The sequence below is a fragment of the Syngnathus scovelli genome, chromosome 6 (genome assembly GCF_024217435.2).
Source record: "Syngnathus scovelli strain Florida chromosome 6, RoL_Ssco_1.2, whole genome shotgun sequence".
Lineage (NCBI taxonomy): Eukaryota > Metazoa > Chordata > Actinopteri > Syngnathiformes > Syngnathidae > Syngnathus > Syngnathus scovelli.
The window spans coordinates 14,650,361-14,667,811 of record NC_090852.1 but is presented as its reverse complement, the minus strand read 5'-3'; the positions used below and the strand labels follow the sequence as shown (position 1 = coordinate 14,667,811).

Sequence of the window (17,451 nt, the reverse complement as noted above, 5' to 3'; positions counted from 1 at the left end):
TGATAAAACATCTAATCTGGGTCGGAAGATTCTCTCACGATGTAAAGCATTTCGAATTATTACGGCTTCCATGTCGATCGGATTTTGAATGAACGGCCACAGAGTTCACAAAGTAAGTTACCGCAGTAACTGACCCAGAGTTTGTTACCTCTCTTTCTGGAACTAACTCATTCATTTCAGGGTTAACTTACTCAGAGTTTTATTCAGAAGATTATGTAGAGAATATAGAAATAATTAAAAATAGAATTTCATCTCTGCAGTTGCTCAATCTTAAAAGCCATGACACAAGAGCCCTGGAGGCAAATATTATGTTTCTGTTCTGTTCATATTTATGCAAAATCTCATTTTATAGTTCTTCAAATTGATGTTTATTAGTAGCACCTTTTAAGTCATAATCTAATTTACTAGCTGTGTGAGTCCAGCTAATTCATGGTCAAAAGTACCATACAGAAATTGGATCAGTTTGCATCACAAGTCAGTGCATTGCAATTCAAATCAGGATATTTAAATGTAACTATGTCCGTTCAGATATTAAAACGGGTTATTCCAAATGTTTCAGAAACCACAATGTTAATGCATGTGAATATAAATATATATGTATATATAAACGTAGTCGATGTGTGGTTGACACAAACATTTTCTAGACTTGTTATTCCTGCAACGATCTGCAGTTCTGTTTCGGCAGCCCTTAATGACACATGACAAGATGTAAGGAAGAAGTGGGTGTTGAGAGAGAGAGAGAGAGAGAGAGAGAGAGAGAGAGAGAGAGAGAGAGAGAGAGAGAGAGAGAGAGAGAGAGAGAGAGAGAGAGAGAGAGAGAGAGAGAGAGAGAGAGAGAGAGAGAGAGAGAGAGAGAGAGAGAGAGAGAGAGAGCTATTGCGGCAAGGCCTGAGTGGCCAATTGAAAGAGATGGTAACAAATTGCACATGCATTGAAGAAAAAGCCAATATGATTGAGCTGCTTTTATCTAGTGAGTTTCCAGGGAGACCTCAGAAAACTTGATTCACGTTTAACTGTTCAAATGATCTACCAGTGGTGGACCATAAAGATTGCGGGTTCGATTCCACCTTCGGCCCTAAGTTTAGTTACCTCCCAAATCCCTTAAACATGTTTTAGGCCAATTCAGCACTTCAAATTGGTGTGAGTGTGAATGTGGATGGTTGTTCGTATCTGTGTGCCCTGCAATTGTCTAGCAACCAGTTCAGGGTGTCCCCTGCCTACTGCTCGACTCCAGCCCGAGACCCACGTGGTGACAAGCGGCACAGATAATGGATGGATACTGGTTGCAGGGCACGTACTATAAAGATCTGATCTTCTAGTCATGGCCTATTTTTGATGTGTTTTCCTTTTTCAGATTCCTGTATGCCCGCTGACCTTTACTTGGTTACGTGTTTACCAGTTTATGTGGTACCATTATGTGGGGACCAAATAAATGTCATAAATGTCTCATTTCGTTGACACCTCGTATGTCGCTTCACCTCCTGTGCAAAGGATTACCGTCAAAAAGGTAATCCTTGCTTTCATTTCATTCCTCCGCACTTTGCCACTCTTGTTTCTGGTGTTTCCAAACTTCTATTGCAGCATGCAGGCTGACTTCAAGTCCCCATTTTTGGCTCCGTAGTATCTTGAGAGACTAGTTCCAGTTTAGTGGCTATCCGAGGATCCTCCACAAATTGCCTGTGTAGAACTGTTCCGCCAGTGACCCTTTTTGTTCACAGGTCCAGGATCTGCGCCCGATCTAGTGGCACACATCCTTTCTCAATTTGGTTCAGCTCTCTAGAATTGATGTACGTGGGTTCAGAGGACCAACAAGATCAAGCACTGCCAGGTGGACAGCAGGCAAATATTTTAAAACAGACATTGTAATTACATTACGCACTTCCTACGTAATGTTGGAAAATGTTGTCTTAGTCTTGGGTGATATTTGAAATCATCATGTTTGTCAATACTTGTAATGAGTCTGACAGCTGGCGCCTTCACAGATCCAAAGAACGATATCGTAGTTGCAGTGTTTGTCCTGACAGGATGTGACTCATGGAAAAATAATCTTAAATGCCACTATTGAAGCAGAATCTGAATGTATTTATGACGCTTTATAGAAGGTCAGATTCTGCAAAACCTGCGCTAGGGAAGTGACTCATCAAAGATGCACGCTGTGCGCTGCTCAGATGTTGATTTTTCAGTGTCAGTTCACAGATAAGTTAAAAAAGGGCACAGAGTATCATGTTTAAACAAAAGAGAGCAAATAGGACAAGTAGTGTCGATTTGTTAAGAACCTTGCTCATCAAGCATTTGTCACTTTTGAATCTGGCTCAGTGAGGAGATGAGCTATGCTTCTTTACCACTGAGTTGACACACAATGTTTGAATAAATATTGAAGACTTCTGGTGTGAAGAAGTCTAAACTGCCTCCTAGCATACTCAATAATCAGTCAATATTTCGTTCCGGAGCCGTCGGTGTCTCTCCCAACGAGGAGTCCGTCAGCACTGGCGTCAGCACTGATGCACTGCTGACTCAGAAGTGTACCAGTGAGCCAATTCATACTTGTGATCATATCACACTTGTCATTTTCATTTTTAGTTTCTACATTCTCTGAGAAATTCAGACCAGCTCCATCCAGAAATATGGCCAGCAAACCTGTTCAGAAAGCCCCATTGCTGTTTTTCACCTGAAATCTTTGCAGTAAATCTAAATAAATGTTTTCCGTGTCTCCCTGCTGCAGCAGACCTGATTCAGGTTCTGATTTGTGTGCATTTTATTTCATAAAAATCGGATAAAATTGATGATTAACAATAACTTCCTGGTTTTCAGAGGTGCTCACAAGAATGTGAATAACGTGTATGGTCACCCCTGACTGAGGTAATAAGTGCGACTGAAAAATGGAATTAAACATAAAATGGCAACATAATTAAATGTATGACGAATCAAACCGAATAGTAATTTATTTTTTACGTAAATCTAAGGGCACCTGAGACTAAAATGTCATTTTTACTGGAGGTTATTTCACTGTTATTTGCACAAGATAAGGAAATGACTTCAACCCTTGAGATAAGACTTTTAAGGAAAATCTGAGATCGAATTGATGCCATGGATTCAACATTTGGTTCAATGATTATTGAAAAGGTTATTTGTCCTTTTTTAACCTTTTTACCCTCTTGCCACTGGAATTTAGGTAGTGTGATGGCTATTACGCCCAAGAGTTTCATCCCCCCCAGAAAGATTGATTTTCATCAACACAGACCAAACAAGACTAATACGACAATAGAATGCTGTGGGATGGAATTCTAATAAGGAATAGATTACATCTAGGTTGACATGTGTGTGTTTGTGGGGAGGGGGATATTTGTTGCTATTAGGGCTAGTCTAACTCATCTGTTGCTCTCTGCACATCTCCTTGTCACAGACAAAATCTCATCGCTCCAGACTGCAGTTAAAGCTGAGAACACAGAGTGGAAGAAAACACACTTAGCTTTTAGATGAGATATTTTGATTCACAAGGAACAGACGTGACCTTGGGTTCATCTGCATATGGAACTGAAATAGTTTACAGGAATAATAAACGTTGCATGGACTGCATGCTTGACTCATTGGACAATTTTTGATATATTCATCTTTGAAGATCACATAGTTTTTGCATCCATACAACGAAACCACATTTTAACCATATATAGTCACAGGTCAACTGACATGAATAGAATTAGAGTGGAGATTAAACATTGCATACATATCAGTGCCTCGGTGAGAAACGCATACATTTTGCTTGCCTGCAAATAACAGCTATGAAAGTCAAAACACAGGACTGTGTGGATGAATAACTAATAGTTTGATCAAAAGTGCAAATGATGTTTTGATTCATGTATTATTTATTTGCCGTATGTGTACATGTGTATGAATATTGTATGCTGATATGTGTGGCAATGTTCAAGGAAGGTACTCTTTTTCATCTCATAGATAATTACTTAGAGATACAAGGTGCTAATTCATATAGATCCTCAGGGTTCACATACATAGTCCTTATGAACATAAGGAAGCCCAAAGGTCCACATGAGTAGCTTGCTCTAAAATATAGCTCATCAGTGATGGAACATTGTGATTTCCAATGAAAGTTGGAGAAATGATAATTTGAAAATGTAATTGAGGATGTGTCATCATTTATTAAGAAATGATTGTTGAATGTTGTTACAACTGTTTCCTACCTTGTAAAATAATTCTTGAGAAAACAATATCAGTGTCTTCAAATAGACATATATAATTAAGTATTACTAATTGCTCAAAGTTAAATTGAGCAAAAACTGGTAGCCTTACTCATTAATTGGGACCCAAAAAGTAGCTCTCAGTTTCAAAAAAGCAGTAAAGGGCTTTTAGGATGTTCTGTTTTTTTTCCTCCTTAAATTTACTCTCATTTCTCAGAGGAAAGGATAATTATTTTGCAACTGCGAGAAAACAGCACAAGAACTACTATTAAGAATATATTTTAACCTCTGCTTGGAGTTTGCAGGTTAACTCCAAAATCTACCTTTGAGGAGGATGTTGTTAGGTGTGCAAACAACACGGGCATTTTCAGATTGCTTTGTCCCCCCAATCGTAAGACAGTGTGTGACGCCCCTCACAATAGTAACGGGGCGGAGCTAATAAAATATTTTTAACATCATAATGATTATAATATGTTCAATGAATACATTTCCACAAACTGATACGGATTGCCTCATCCTGGTTGTCATATGTGTGAATAAAATTCGATGACTTCCAACACGCACCTCCTTGGAGCACAAAATCTGTCCACTAGCGTCTCTCCAAAATTACCTTAAAATTACTTAAAATTGGGCCGGTAGGTGCATCAGAAACACCCAGTGACTACGTTTGCTTGCAAGTCAGTATTCGGGTTAAGGTCAAAATTCCAATTTCTGACACATTTGTAAAAGTCCATTTACATGCCTGAAGGAACAAAGTTACTCCTACATTTGTATAATCCTCTTTAAATGGTGACACACAGACGTTGTGACGCAAATATGACTAATTTCCATTTGTTATGTTGTCCCATCAATAAAACACTTCCTATTCATGCCACTCACCACAGCAATAAAGTAATAAATAGGTTTTTATTCCTTGCCCCAAAAGTTTGTTTTCTGTGCTGCGTCGCTGAGCCTTGCCATGAATGTTTACACTTAACTGTGACTTAAACACACCAATATGTGTGTCTATTTGTCATGAAGCAATGCCAGTCTAAAAAATAGGACTGAGACTTGACCAGGTTGCCAAGCAACGCATTGTGCGCATCAAATACCCCCTGAATTGATCATTAACGGGCCTATTATGATGACTGTATTGTTTGTGACCAGTGCTTCGAAAGTCCCATCAGCATGTAGAAAGGCTCCTCACAGATCAATACATCAGTCGCTCGATCAGACAGACAAATTTCATTTAGAGAGCACTTTTCATTCAGAAATTGTAGCTCAAAGTTAAAATTATTCTCCCCACCCACGCCCTTTCAGACCCCATCCCCACAAGGTCAAACACGTTTTCACAGTTATGGTTAATCCTCACCCTACTTAAGATCTCACACACACACACGCACGCACACACACACTGTCAATGGTTGTGAAATGACTAAAAATGCGCAACATGTGTTCCCTTCGAGAGGTACTAGATCTGAAGACCGTGTTTGTGTTGTGAAGTGTTTGTGAATGTTGATTTTGTGAGGGTTCGTTCAAGGTTCCAAAGAGGTTCACCAGACATTCACCAACAGTTTTAAGGGTCACAAACAGTTTTTTCTTGCTGCTAAATAATTGTGAATATGTTAAAAATTTCCCAATTGCTCCATCAACAACTGCACACCGCTACACATGAACACTTCTGGATTTTTCTCTCCTCTGCCATCACGTGTGCATGCTTCATTGGTCCACTGGGATGTTTGATATTCTCATTGGACAGCTATGACAACACTATGAGTTTATATTGATAGCTTGAAGTATGTCAGTAAAAATTCATAAACCATGTCACATTAAAAACCACAGGGTTCAAAGAGCGGGAAAAATGCAACGACTTATAGTCCAGAAAGCACGGTAATTATTTAGAAATGAGCTGTGACCAAAAGATGCTGTGCAAACATAACTATTTATTCCCATTGATTAAGTGAAAATAATTTATACACACTTATTACTTATTCACTTATTACTTATTCACTTATTAAGTGAAAATAATTCATGCACAAATTACACAGTAAGAAGAGAGCAGAACAATAAGTACAATATTGGGAAAATATAAAACAAATGGACAAAAGATAAAACCCAAAACATTTAAATAAATTGCTGGCGTTGGGTGGACTTTTCACTTTTCATTCAACTCCAATAATAATAATAATAATAATAATAATAATAATAAACATAGACAGGTACACCAATAGACCAAGGGTATAGATTTGTGGAAAAAAAAGGGAAATTTATCCAACTGTGACATGGGAAGTTCCAGCCCAACGCCAGCGATATGCAATTACAATAGTGATACCATATACCATGTAACAAAAGCAGCTTTCCAGGGCCGAATAACCACAGTTGATGAAGTTTTAAAACTTTTAAATGATGTCAATAAAGCAAGGCAATACATATCACACAACAAGTAATTAGGTGCAACAGTTTGTTACACATATTGCGCACTTCTCTTCATAAAATATGTTAAAGTATAATTTACATTTTTTCCTTCAAAACAAATTGCCAGACGAAGGAAGGAGCTGATTGAAATACAGTCCGGGTCAGAAAGACATACCATTATTGTACAAGGGGCCAATTTCAGAAGGCAGCCTTAAATTATCAACTGAACATAATGATCAATTTAATTTTATTTTTTTATTTAACCTTTATTTAACCAGGAAAGTCCCATTGAGCTTAAAAACTTCTTTTACAAGGGAGTCCTGGCCAAGAGGCATTTACACATCTTACTAAATTGTACATAAACATTATAAAAAGCAGTTGCAATTTGATTAAGTAATCTCAAGTGCTACTATTTTGGACTTAAAATTGGTCAATGAAACAACTTCCGTCGATTTTCTCTTTTTGCAATGTGTTCCATGCTGAAGGTGCAAAGGGAACTAAAGCCCTTTTTCCCACTTCAGTTCAGGCAAATGGAACAGAGAGCAACAGATTACCATTTGAACGCAAATAATACGAGTCAACACTTCTATGTGTGATTAAATTACAGATTTAAGGTAAAAATCCAAGCCAGGCCTTATGAATAAAAGTATACCAGTGTACTAACAAAGAAGACCATCCCACTCGATAATACAGTTCACAATGATGAGTCAAGGCTCTACAGTTTGTAATAAACCTCAGAAAAACATGATAAACAGTTAAGACATTCTTGAACAACACATATCCATAATCTGAAACAGATAAAAACGTTGCAGTGACGAGTCGCTTTTTTTGCCTCAAATGAGAAACACAGTTTATTTTGAAAGAAAAAGCCCAGTTTCAGTTTTTTTTAACAAGATTGTCAATATGGGTCCTGAAGGTGAGAGAGTCATCAAGCAAAACTCCAACATATTTTGTACACAGGAACCACCTCTATGACATTTCCCTTCAAGGTAGACATTGTGGGCAGCGCTTTAAGGACTTTCTTTGTGCTTGAAAACAGTATTAGTTTTGTCTTGTCAGCATTAAGGACCAACTTTAGTTGAAGAAGAGTTTGCTGGATCACGTTAAAAGCTTTCTGCAGAGAATCAACAGTTTTAGCAGGGGTTAATCCAAAACAGTAAATGATTGTGTCATCGGCGTAAAAATGCATCAATGGGAAAGAACTGCAGCTAGAAAAAGTTAGTTGCTAGATGCTACATATTGCTGGCATCGGGGCAAATCCTTGTACCTCTAAAAAAGTCCCTTTGCACGAGACCTCAAAAACTGCACGTTTGTTCAATCGTTAACATTGCATCATCAAAGAAGCCAAGGCATTTTAAACACTTTGGATGAATCAATAATTGTAAAGGTAACACCTGCATGAGTAGACTGTATTTTTTGAAACGATATCTAGTTTTTTAGCTATAGGTTTTAGTTCACTCAGCATCAGCATTCATATTTGCTTGTTAGTCAAACAGTATAATCATGCATTCTTTATAGGAAAAAACAAAAACACACGTATTTTTGACGTCGATCACATAACACTCGGAGTCACAGCACTAAAGCTTACAAATGCAAGATCTATCTATCTATCTATCTATCTATCTATCTATCTATCTATCTATCTATCTATCTATCTATCTATCTATCTATCTATCTATCTATCTATCTATCTATCTATCTATCTATCTATCTATCTATTAATCCAGCTATCTATCTGTCCGTCCGTCCGTCTACCGATGTAGCATCCGGTTGAGCTTTTGTTGTCTGTGTGTCAAGAAAATTAGTTGTGTCATGAGTTGATGGAGACCGCTTCACATCACTCATCAGCAATGTGTCAACGGAAGTGACATCTAAACAATAAGATGGCGATCTGATAAAGTTGTCTGCTTTGTTGCCATTTATCAACTTTGTCTCTTGATGACCGTTTCCATTCTGATTTGTGTTTATTACATCTGGAGTAGAATTTACAATATCTCTTTTTGCTTTTTCACTTGGTGCACTAATATTGGACAAGGATGTACGTGGGTCGCGACCGGTACTGAAGCCGGCAGGAATGGCTGATAATCTCTGCGTTCCTCCTTGCGGCTTGCAGTGGTACAGCCCACGAAATGCTGAGCGGAACTTCTGAGACATGGCATTGTATATCACAGGGTTGATTGCACTGTTGGAATAAATGCACGTCCGACAAAATAATAGAAACCAGGCATCCAAATAGGGTGTGGACACAAAAGAGTTGATCAAAACCAATGTTCGATAGGGCATCCACAGCAGAGCAAACAAGATCACCACGACAGCTAACATTTTGGTCACCTGTAGAAAGGAAGCAGAAAGAGAAGACATGCATTGAACGCGTGCTGCGGTGATACATAACCGGGCAAAGCCAAAAATGATAGAGCAGGAACAGGTACAAAAAAAAGAAGAAAGATAATAAGCTCACAAAAGAGTCATGCATATAATTCAAATAGGTAATAATTAAAGGCCGTGTGCGTGCGCCTGTCTCTTGGTTTACTGACCCCTCCCAACACTTACCCACTACCGCACAGATGGGAACAGACATTTTTGAACATCACAGAGTTGGCGAGGGCGGCAATCTAATAATACTGGTAACCTTTAACCTCCTACGCATCTTTGCCTCAGTCTTCTAGTGGTCATTTTTGTTGGAAAAGCCTTCCTGCTACCTTTGTTGTGCCATGACTTTTTAAGTCAAGTGTGTATATTTCCTTTCATGCAGCCGCCTCTTTTCACCACCAAGGAAAGAACAATAGGGGAAAAACAAGCAGGAAGTACACCATAAGTGTGTTTTAGGTCTAAACTGTGGTAAGACAGTTTCAGCTACCTCAGCAGGTAGATAAAGAAAAAATCTGGATGCAGAGCCAAATGTTTGATTTGAAAGGAGAGGGGAATATTTCTAATTACATCATAATGAGCAGAGCAGCGCTGGGTAAATTTGAATATGCAGATTAATGATGTGGTGGGAGGCTACAGGCTACTACTCCAACATAAGAAGACCCTCCACTCTGGGATTGAACAATAGCGTTGTCTTCAGAATCAAAAAATAAAATATATTTATCTTCCTGTGCTATCAAAATGCTGCAAGCAACAATGACTCTACTGTATAAAGTCTTTTTTAAGATCCACATCATAGCCACAGGGATTTAAATAAGATTAAAAGTGTTTAGAAATCTGGCAACGGACTGCTTTAACCTTCATCCATAAAAGTGCAATTCTTCAGCGAGCAAAGGTTTATCAATATCCCATCAGATTAAGTTGGCCTATCAAATGATGAATGGAAGAGTGTGAAGTGCCTAAGAACTGAGAGGGTAAAATCATCAGCGATATTAAGCACACTTCTTTGGAAAATGAAAATCACATTATGCGAATCTTCTGCTCTTAGATTAAGGCTCTTGACTACAGGAGATTGTGGTCTTCTAAAACTCAGACTTCAGGCAGTGCTTACCACGGATACATGAGGTAACTCTGAATGCAAGCAGGATAAAAAAAATCATATAAAAAAATCTTAGAACTCTATTTATTACCAGCCTTCTCACAAATTGTGTCAGCTGAAAGAAATCCATTTTCAAACTCACGGACGCAAGTCAGGGTGGTAACACCAGGCGTCACAATGGAGGGGAAAAAAGGAGGGAAACTTTTCCTGAAAGACGATCGACCAAGCTGGCACGCTCAAAGTGCACCGAGACATGGCAGTTACCAATCAGAGCTGCTTTCCATATCAAATTATGGAAACAGACTCGATCAGAGCAAAGCTTATTTACATATTGATTTTTTTAATTTTAATTACAAGATCATTCAAAATTATGGCCGTTTCTGATGAATGAATATAGCGTGAAAAAAGGCATACTACTCATTTCCAACCCAAATGATCTTTCAGCCCCAATAAAAGGACATCAAAGTTTATAAGAAATAAAAAAAAACCAAGAAAAATAGTGGCATGTGATATTTAAGTAAATAACTTGAATATGTGCTTTTACCTTCTACTTTTTTGTGTTTTGCACACTGTTTTTAGACACTTCTACTTGAGCGCAGAGTGTGAGTACTTTGGCAACCTCTGATTTACATTCACAAATGACAATACTGGTTGCACTTGACAAGTACTAATTTTAGATGTTGACGCTTTGCAAAATGGAGGCAAGTTAAGCCTACTGTGGAAAATAAACCATTGTTAACCACTCAGATAAGATGAGATGATGCTTGTTTTCTGTTCTCTCGTGGGTTCTTGTGTTTTTAGCACAAACATAAAGAAACATTTAAAAAAAAAAAAAATCAATCTAGCTCCAACCTTGTGTCGTGTTGGAGACCCCCACAAAGCCAAATTGTACCTGTTAATCAACATTTATAAAAGTGAGGTACAGACCTGCTTCCTGGAGGAGAGTGCACTCTTCAGACGGCGAGGACGACCCCCCTTCCCCATTTCTGTGACCTCCCGACAACTTTGCCGCAATGTTGTGGCTCTGGTTTCTGGTTGGTTTGCCAGAGGTCTGGAGAGACATGTGAACACAAACAGGGTCAAATTCCAAACTGGCTCACTTTTCCACTATTGTTCCATCAGTTGTTTATTTGAATTTAATTGCATTATTATCTTATTCTATTCTTTTGTATTTGGATTATTTAAATTAGTACAAATAAAACAATTTCTAAGTTACTTAGCTGTGGGACAGCTTCTTTGTACAGTAATGAACAAGCCCGGGGATTTGCGCCACCATGTGGCTACTTGCATGGTCATGTGATACACCGTTAAAAAGTGAGTTCCTGGAGATTTGAGCAATGCCCAACATCTTAAGATACAATTATGTCTGGAGGCTCAGCAAGCACTTCAATCAGACAGTCGAAAACACACAAAACAGGAATATAAGGATATCTTTTCAGTATTGAGGCATTTTATGCATCAAAGTCAAAATTGTGGTATCGTGACAACACAAAGTTCATTCCACATTAGTATGTATAGAAATGATTGTTTCATTTTGTGTAATTTGATTAGAATGCAAGTGACCTTTTATTAAAACATCTGGGATTTTTTTTTAAATTGTAAACATAAATGATCCGTCAACTTTAATAGTGATTCACTGGTAGTGTCAATAATGAAACTGTAATTACCCGAGGTAGAGAATCCTTGCTATCAGTCCGTAGAGCACAACAGCGAGAAGTAATGGGACAACGTAAAAAATAGCAAAGTCGATGAGGTAGATGGGAAGGTAGAGCTCCCGCTTCACCTTGTACCCACACTGTACATGTCCATCCAGGCTCACCTGATCACAAATTTATTGGAGAAATACAGCAGACCGAACATTAGAATGTTCATTTACACTTTACGTCAACACACAGAAAAGAGTGCTCTCAAAATGGCTTTTGACGTTCACTTACTGTCGAGCAAAACATTTCTCGTCTCGTAAAGGTTACCACTATTGACTGAAGGACTGCTAAGTATGTTCAAGGTGGACCACATTTTGAAAACATAATGTTATTTAACTGCTCTATTATTTGGGAGCGTTTCAAGCACAAACACTTGTACCTTTCATATTCCACTTAGTTCTAAAGGTTACTGTTGCTTGTAAATACATAAATTGGCAACTTCTGCTGTAAAATGCATTACTCCTCCTACCTGAATATCCACAAGGAAAAACCATAATATGCAATAAATACAGGTGAAGATCCAAACCCCTGCAATTATCCTCTTGGCCCTGGACACTGTGCACACAGTCTGAGCCTTCATTGGATGGCATATCGCAATGTACCTGCACATGTGACAAATCATTCATTTATCCATCATTACCAATGGTAAAACAAAAAAGACAATAAAAAAAAACTTTGATTGGTCATGCTCACCTTTCTACAGTGAAGGCGGTGATGGAGCATGATGAGACATTGATGCCCAAGTACTGCAGGTAGGTGATTCCCAAGCAGCCAGCGTGCCCAAACACCCAGGTTCCCGTGAGACTGTCTGAGATGTTCGGAAGTCCCGCCGCAACTAGTACTGTTAGGTCAGCTATTGCCAGGCTCACCAGGTAACAATTTGTTGGTGTCCTCATGTGTCGGGTGGTTAGGACAACGAGGACCACCATTATATTTCCCACGATGCCAACACCACACACAAGCAGGACCAAGAAAACAGACACGGTCTTGTACTCCAGGGACTGGGAAACGGCATTGCTGGGACTCAGAGAAATATTGGTTGGGGTGTCAACTCTGGCGCTCGCATTGTCAGTCATGTCTACTTGAAAAGCTAAACAATTTTTTGCTCTTAGTGTGAGTTAATGAAGGCTAGAATGATTTGATTTTAATTAATGATGAAGGACATGCTCCTTCCCCTGCATTGAGAGCTGACTCTCATTTTAGGCTATTTGATTTCAAAGGAATGGAATGATATTTATTACCAGAAACTTGCTAGCGGCTTTTTTTTCCTAATTGATTTAATCATCAAGTCCTTATTTTAAACAAACGCAGTTGTAAACACATGAGGCAACCAATACGACATTAAAGGTGATTGTCTCTCAATTTCTGAGCAGCTCCAGGCCCATAGTCAGTCACCTAGAATAAGAATAAAAACAGAAGAAAGGGATCAGTTTGTTGTCGATGATTTAAATCATTTATCTTTCCCAGCATGTTTGAAGGTAGTGCGTCACCAGAGGGAATTATTGAGTCAATTGAATTGATCATTCTCAATGTCGGTCGAATAAGCAGAAGAGTCAAAGGAAAATGATGGAGACATAAAAAAGCCATACCATAAAATTAGGCAGGAGGGGGTTATATAGAAACGCCTTCTTCTTTCAGCTGCTCCCGGTGCAGATGAAAAATGGTACAAAATGTACGCCTTGTCAGTGGCACTTGAATAAGATGGTTACTTTTTAATTACTTTGAGGTCAGTTTAAAAACCTTGCTATATTTTCAGGTTGTCTTCATCCTCCATCAAAAATTAAGTGACCGGTGTACACCACTTTGAAAGTGAAGGAGGCATATGTTGCTCTCCTGGCCCATCTCCCAGACAAAGCACAAGCACATCTTGGACTTTTTCTCCTGGGGTCTGCCTCTAATAAATTGAGGTTCACATGGAATGAAAAAGCAATTTAGTTACACGATTCTGCCATTAATTTAAATGTGTCACAAAATAACTGACCTTCTGCATCTCCTTGAAATTATGTTCCCATACATTCTCATAAAAATTGCAGCTGACGCATTTTCATCAATAGTTATCAATACTCATTTACCAGCAAACACAGGGCGATGGGAAGGATACACCCTAGATTGATCACCCATCAGTCATAGAACTGACAAATAGAAAAAAAAAAGATTTAGCGTAGCATGGACCTGAGTCCATGTAATAATTTTGAAGACCCTGTGAAACCTGCCAAAACATACCATGCGAGTAACTCACTGTGGCGACCCCTGACTAAAAGAAACTAAGCCAAAGGTCAACCTGAGGTCATGCAATTAAGCGCCACACAAATTCAGTTTTGTTGACCAATCAACCTTGCTTCCGTACTACTCTCCTCATTTGCATGTTGACAAAAAAGGTGACTGACACTTCATTTTGGGAACATGATTTGTCCTCGATGGGTTTTAGTATGACTGACAGTTGAGAAGCGTTTCAGCAGATTGTATAATCAGTGGCGCATTGTCCTTCCAACAAATATATATATATCATATACAGTATTAACTCTAATTAAATGGGTGACACTGCATTTTTTAAATATAGTGGACTTGGAAAACTCAACATTGCTTGGTGTGTATTTGACTGTATATGCTGTTCTGTCTCTACAACCAACTCAGAAATCGAGGAAGATCTACAGTGCATATTACGAGCCAGGAAGTCTTGTCCAAATGTGTCACTTGTGTAGATTAATGGACAACTATTCCCAAAATTCGGAGAAACTACAAAAGATGTGAACTCCATATTTGTTTTTCTGCATACACAAGCATAAGGCTCAGGTGCTTTGATTCATTGTCCATGCCTACATGTGTATCCATATTTAGTTAAAAAGAGGAAAGCATACAGGTACATAAATAAGAAGCGTAATTGACATACTTAAACTATGGATAGTATTCGTCAGCTGATGACAACACATATAATATGATGATGCAGCTTTGACTCCAAATTCCTATACTCATATATGCAACATGCATTTGCAAGTAGAAGGCACACAAGATTGAAAATAAAAAGACCAGTCCGTTGTGAATATCAAGCTATTCAAGCTTAACTTCTATGTGAAAAACCAAACGGTATGCAAACATTTTCAAAAACTGCATAATTAGGTAAAGGAAATAAATGATCAGCTATTTCATGACACACTGTGGATGTATCAATTTTGATCTTCTGCCTTAATTGCTTCAATTATTGTAATCGTTTTGTGTTAAACCCTTGTTAAATGCAAAACAATGGAATGAAGGCATCAGTGTGACATCATACGGCTGCACATATGTTGATCCTAAACTTATTTTTAATCTAGTTGTAGCAAAAGGAGTTACTTACCATACGTCTCTCTGCAACGTGTTAGTTTCATCCTGAATCCTTGTTAGTTCATATTTACTTACATGATCAAAACTATTACTAGTTTCCAAAGCAATTGTGACACTGTCAGTGGTCGACTTGCTGTAACGCTCCCTTCGCAAGATAAATCACCAGTCACCACTCACTACAACTTGAGATGCGGTGTGTGATTTCAAAATAAAAGCACTATACCTTCACAATAAGGTACAGTATACAGTGTGGGGCTTTCAGTATTTTTTAGGCGACACAATTCTCACCATGCATACATATTATGTACTTCTGCATTATTTAATGCATCATGTCCGCATTTTCATAAAACAATACCTCTACTTACAAACTTAATTGGTTCCGTGATAGGGTTTGTAAATGGAAACCTTTGTAAGTAGAAGCAATGTTTTCTGTAGGAATCAATGTAAAAGCAAATAATGCGTGCTGGACTTTCCCAAAAATCACACTTTTTGCCCTATTACTGTGTAAAACACCCAGAAAACTGGACCAAAGGACTTCATTTGCAGCAATGAGTGTAGTATCAACCCATCTGTGCACATCTCGTGACGGATGAGCAAACACATTCATTCATTCATTATTTACCGTCATCCTCGTTAATGAATTCCGTGGTAATAATCATGCATGATAATGGTGACCCCAAGCGGACAACAAGGATACCTGCAACTTACAACTGTATTGGATATAAAAGCTTACCACCACCATCAGTTTTTTCTTCCCCTTCACTTTAGTGGAGCTCCACAGATGTAGCTAATTTATTTACCTAAAACCAATACCAAATATCACGAATTGCCTTATGTGCAAAAGTGAAAAGACTAAGACTTGAGGGCACACTGGAAGCAGATCTACTAGCGGCAGGAAGAGGCACTTCCCCAACTGTATCATAAAGCTATGGATCTCCTGAGCTGGGTTTCAGTGCAATCATCTCCACTTGACATCCAAGAACTAGAGAGCCGCAATGCCCCCAATGGTACCGCTCTTGCAAGGTACACAATGGATAGCTGGAGCAATGGCATGTCATATGCATTGATGTGTTGCACACGGAAGATGTGTACATCTTGAGCTTCCTCGTCATCGGCTGGCTCTCTCTGACCCTCCTGGACTCAACAAGAAAATGGCCAAGCTAAAGGAAGCCAGCATGGTTGATGTGTGATCGGTCGGTGCAAGTACCGCCTGTTGTTGGGGACCATGCCCGAAGTGCCTTCAGGATTGTGATTCCAACTCTCTCGAAATCGATTAAACTGTCACTGTTGTATTCAAATCAAACAGTTAAAACATGTTATAACTAAATCAACTTGGCATTGGTGTATTCAAAACAAATTGATATAATTTGTTATGCAAACATCCTGTTTATTTGTTATTCCTGTATTCAAATCATATTCAAACTTCCAGTTTGTTGTTGGTGTATGCAAATAATTGCTGTATTCAAATCTTATTCAAACTCCAGTTTATTTTTTTATTGTTGTCTTCAAATCATATGTTATCCTGGACAAATGTCTGTTTTCTTTTGTTTCATGATTATGTCAGTATTATAGGTAGTCCTGTAGTAATGTAGATTGTGTGTCTGGCAGTGAAACACTTGGTTGTCATCGGGACGGGATTAGCTGAGCAGAATTGCTTCACCCCACTTCCCTTTTCTTTCTTGCAGTCATCATCTTCGTCGGCCGTAGAAGCGCCCCTCACGCTTTTCAGCAGCTCCTCCTCTCCGCATGTGGTTTTCTCTTTTCAGTTGGTCAATTTCCAATTTCGTCTGTTTCAGAATGTCTTTGTGGCAATTAACATTCACACCAAGCTGCTCGACTGTCGAAGTTATCCTTTCAATGCGTCGAAATGTTGAACTTGTTTCCATTATGAGTTCAATATTTGAAATCTTCTGGGAAATCTCCTGTTTATTTGAAAGCCCTTGAGTTGCTAACAAAAAATCACTGTTGTCTCCTTTCTTTTGTCTAATGACAGACTTCTTGCTTGTGTTGTTGGTTTGGACTTTAGAGTTGTCCATTGTGCCCCTGGTTGAGGTTTCTGCATGTTTCACACCAGGTAAATACATTTCTGTTGAGTTCTTGGGGTCACTCACTTTGAGGTCGTCATTTACATGCGTCCCCTTCTTTCCCACAGTGTCCTTCGTCAGCTTCAAACTGCTTTTCAAAATACTATTTTCCATATTGACGGATTATTGTCACCAAATATCAAAGTATTACAGTCACTTCGTTTCTCACGAAGACAATGAAATTACGACATATTCTGGTGATCTTTTCATGACAGGCCACTGGCACCTTATATTCAGTGCGCCCTGGCTGCAGGTCTCCATCGATGGCGCGGCGTTTTTGCGTTGCCGCG

General features: G+C 38.7%; 1 protein-coding gene across 4 annotated transcripts; it reads right to left on the bottom strand.

The window, feature by feature from the left end:
- Window positions 1–6,095: 6,095 nt before the first annotated feature.
- trhr2 (thyrotropin releasing hormone receptor 2) lies at window positions 6,096–15,738 on the bottom strand. 4 transcript variants are annotated; one of them, XM_049724228.2, is made up of 7 exons: window positions 15,091–15,738; window positions 13,346–13,888; window positions 12,450–13,151; window positions 12,226–12,358; window positions 11,721–11,872; window positions 10,981–11,104; window positions 6,096–8,918 (listed from the first exon to the last, which is right to left on the bottom strand). In XM_049724228.2, the coding sequence occupies exons 3-7, from the start codon at window positions 12,830–12,832 to the stop codon at window positions 8,319–8,321; spliced, it is 1,392 nt and encodes a 463-aa protein (XP_049580185.1). In that variant the 5' UTR covers window positions 12,833–13,151; window positions 13,346–13,888; window positions 15,091–15,738; the 3' UTR covers window positions 6,096–8,318. The 4 variants fall into 4 exon arrangements, with proteins under 4 accessions (XP_049580185.1, XP_049580184.1, XP_049580183.1 ...); XM_049724227.2 differs by having other exon boundaries at window positions 12,450–13,650; window positions 13,738–13,888; XM_049724226.2 differs by having other exon boundaries at window positions 12,450–13,888.
- Between the last annotated feature and the right edge of the window lie 1,713 nt (window positions 15,739–17,451).

Excerpts from the sequence above, each read along its gene's own strand:
- trhr2 (XM_049724226.2), bottom strand. The coding sequence starts at position 12,832 with ATGACTGACAATGCGAGCGCCAGAGTTGACACCCCAACCAATATTTCT. Across the intron at positions 11,873-12,225 it reads TTTTCCTTGTGGATATTCAG|GTGAGCCTGGATGGACATGT; the intron begins GTAGGAGGAGTA and ends ATTTGTGATCAG. Across the intron at positions 11,105-11,720 it reads GCAAGGATTCTCTACCTCGG|ACCTCTGGCAAACCAACCAG; the intron begins GTAATTACAGTT and ends ATGTCTCTCCAG.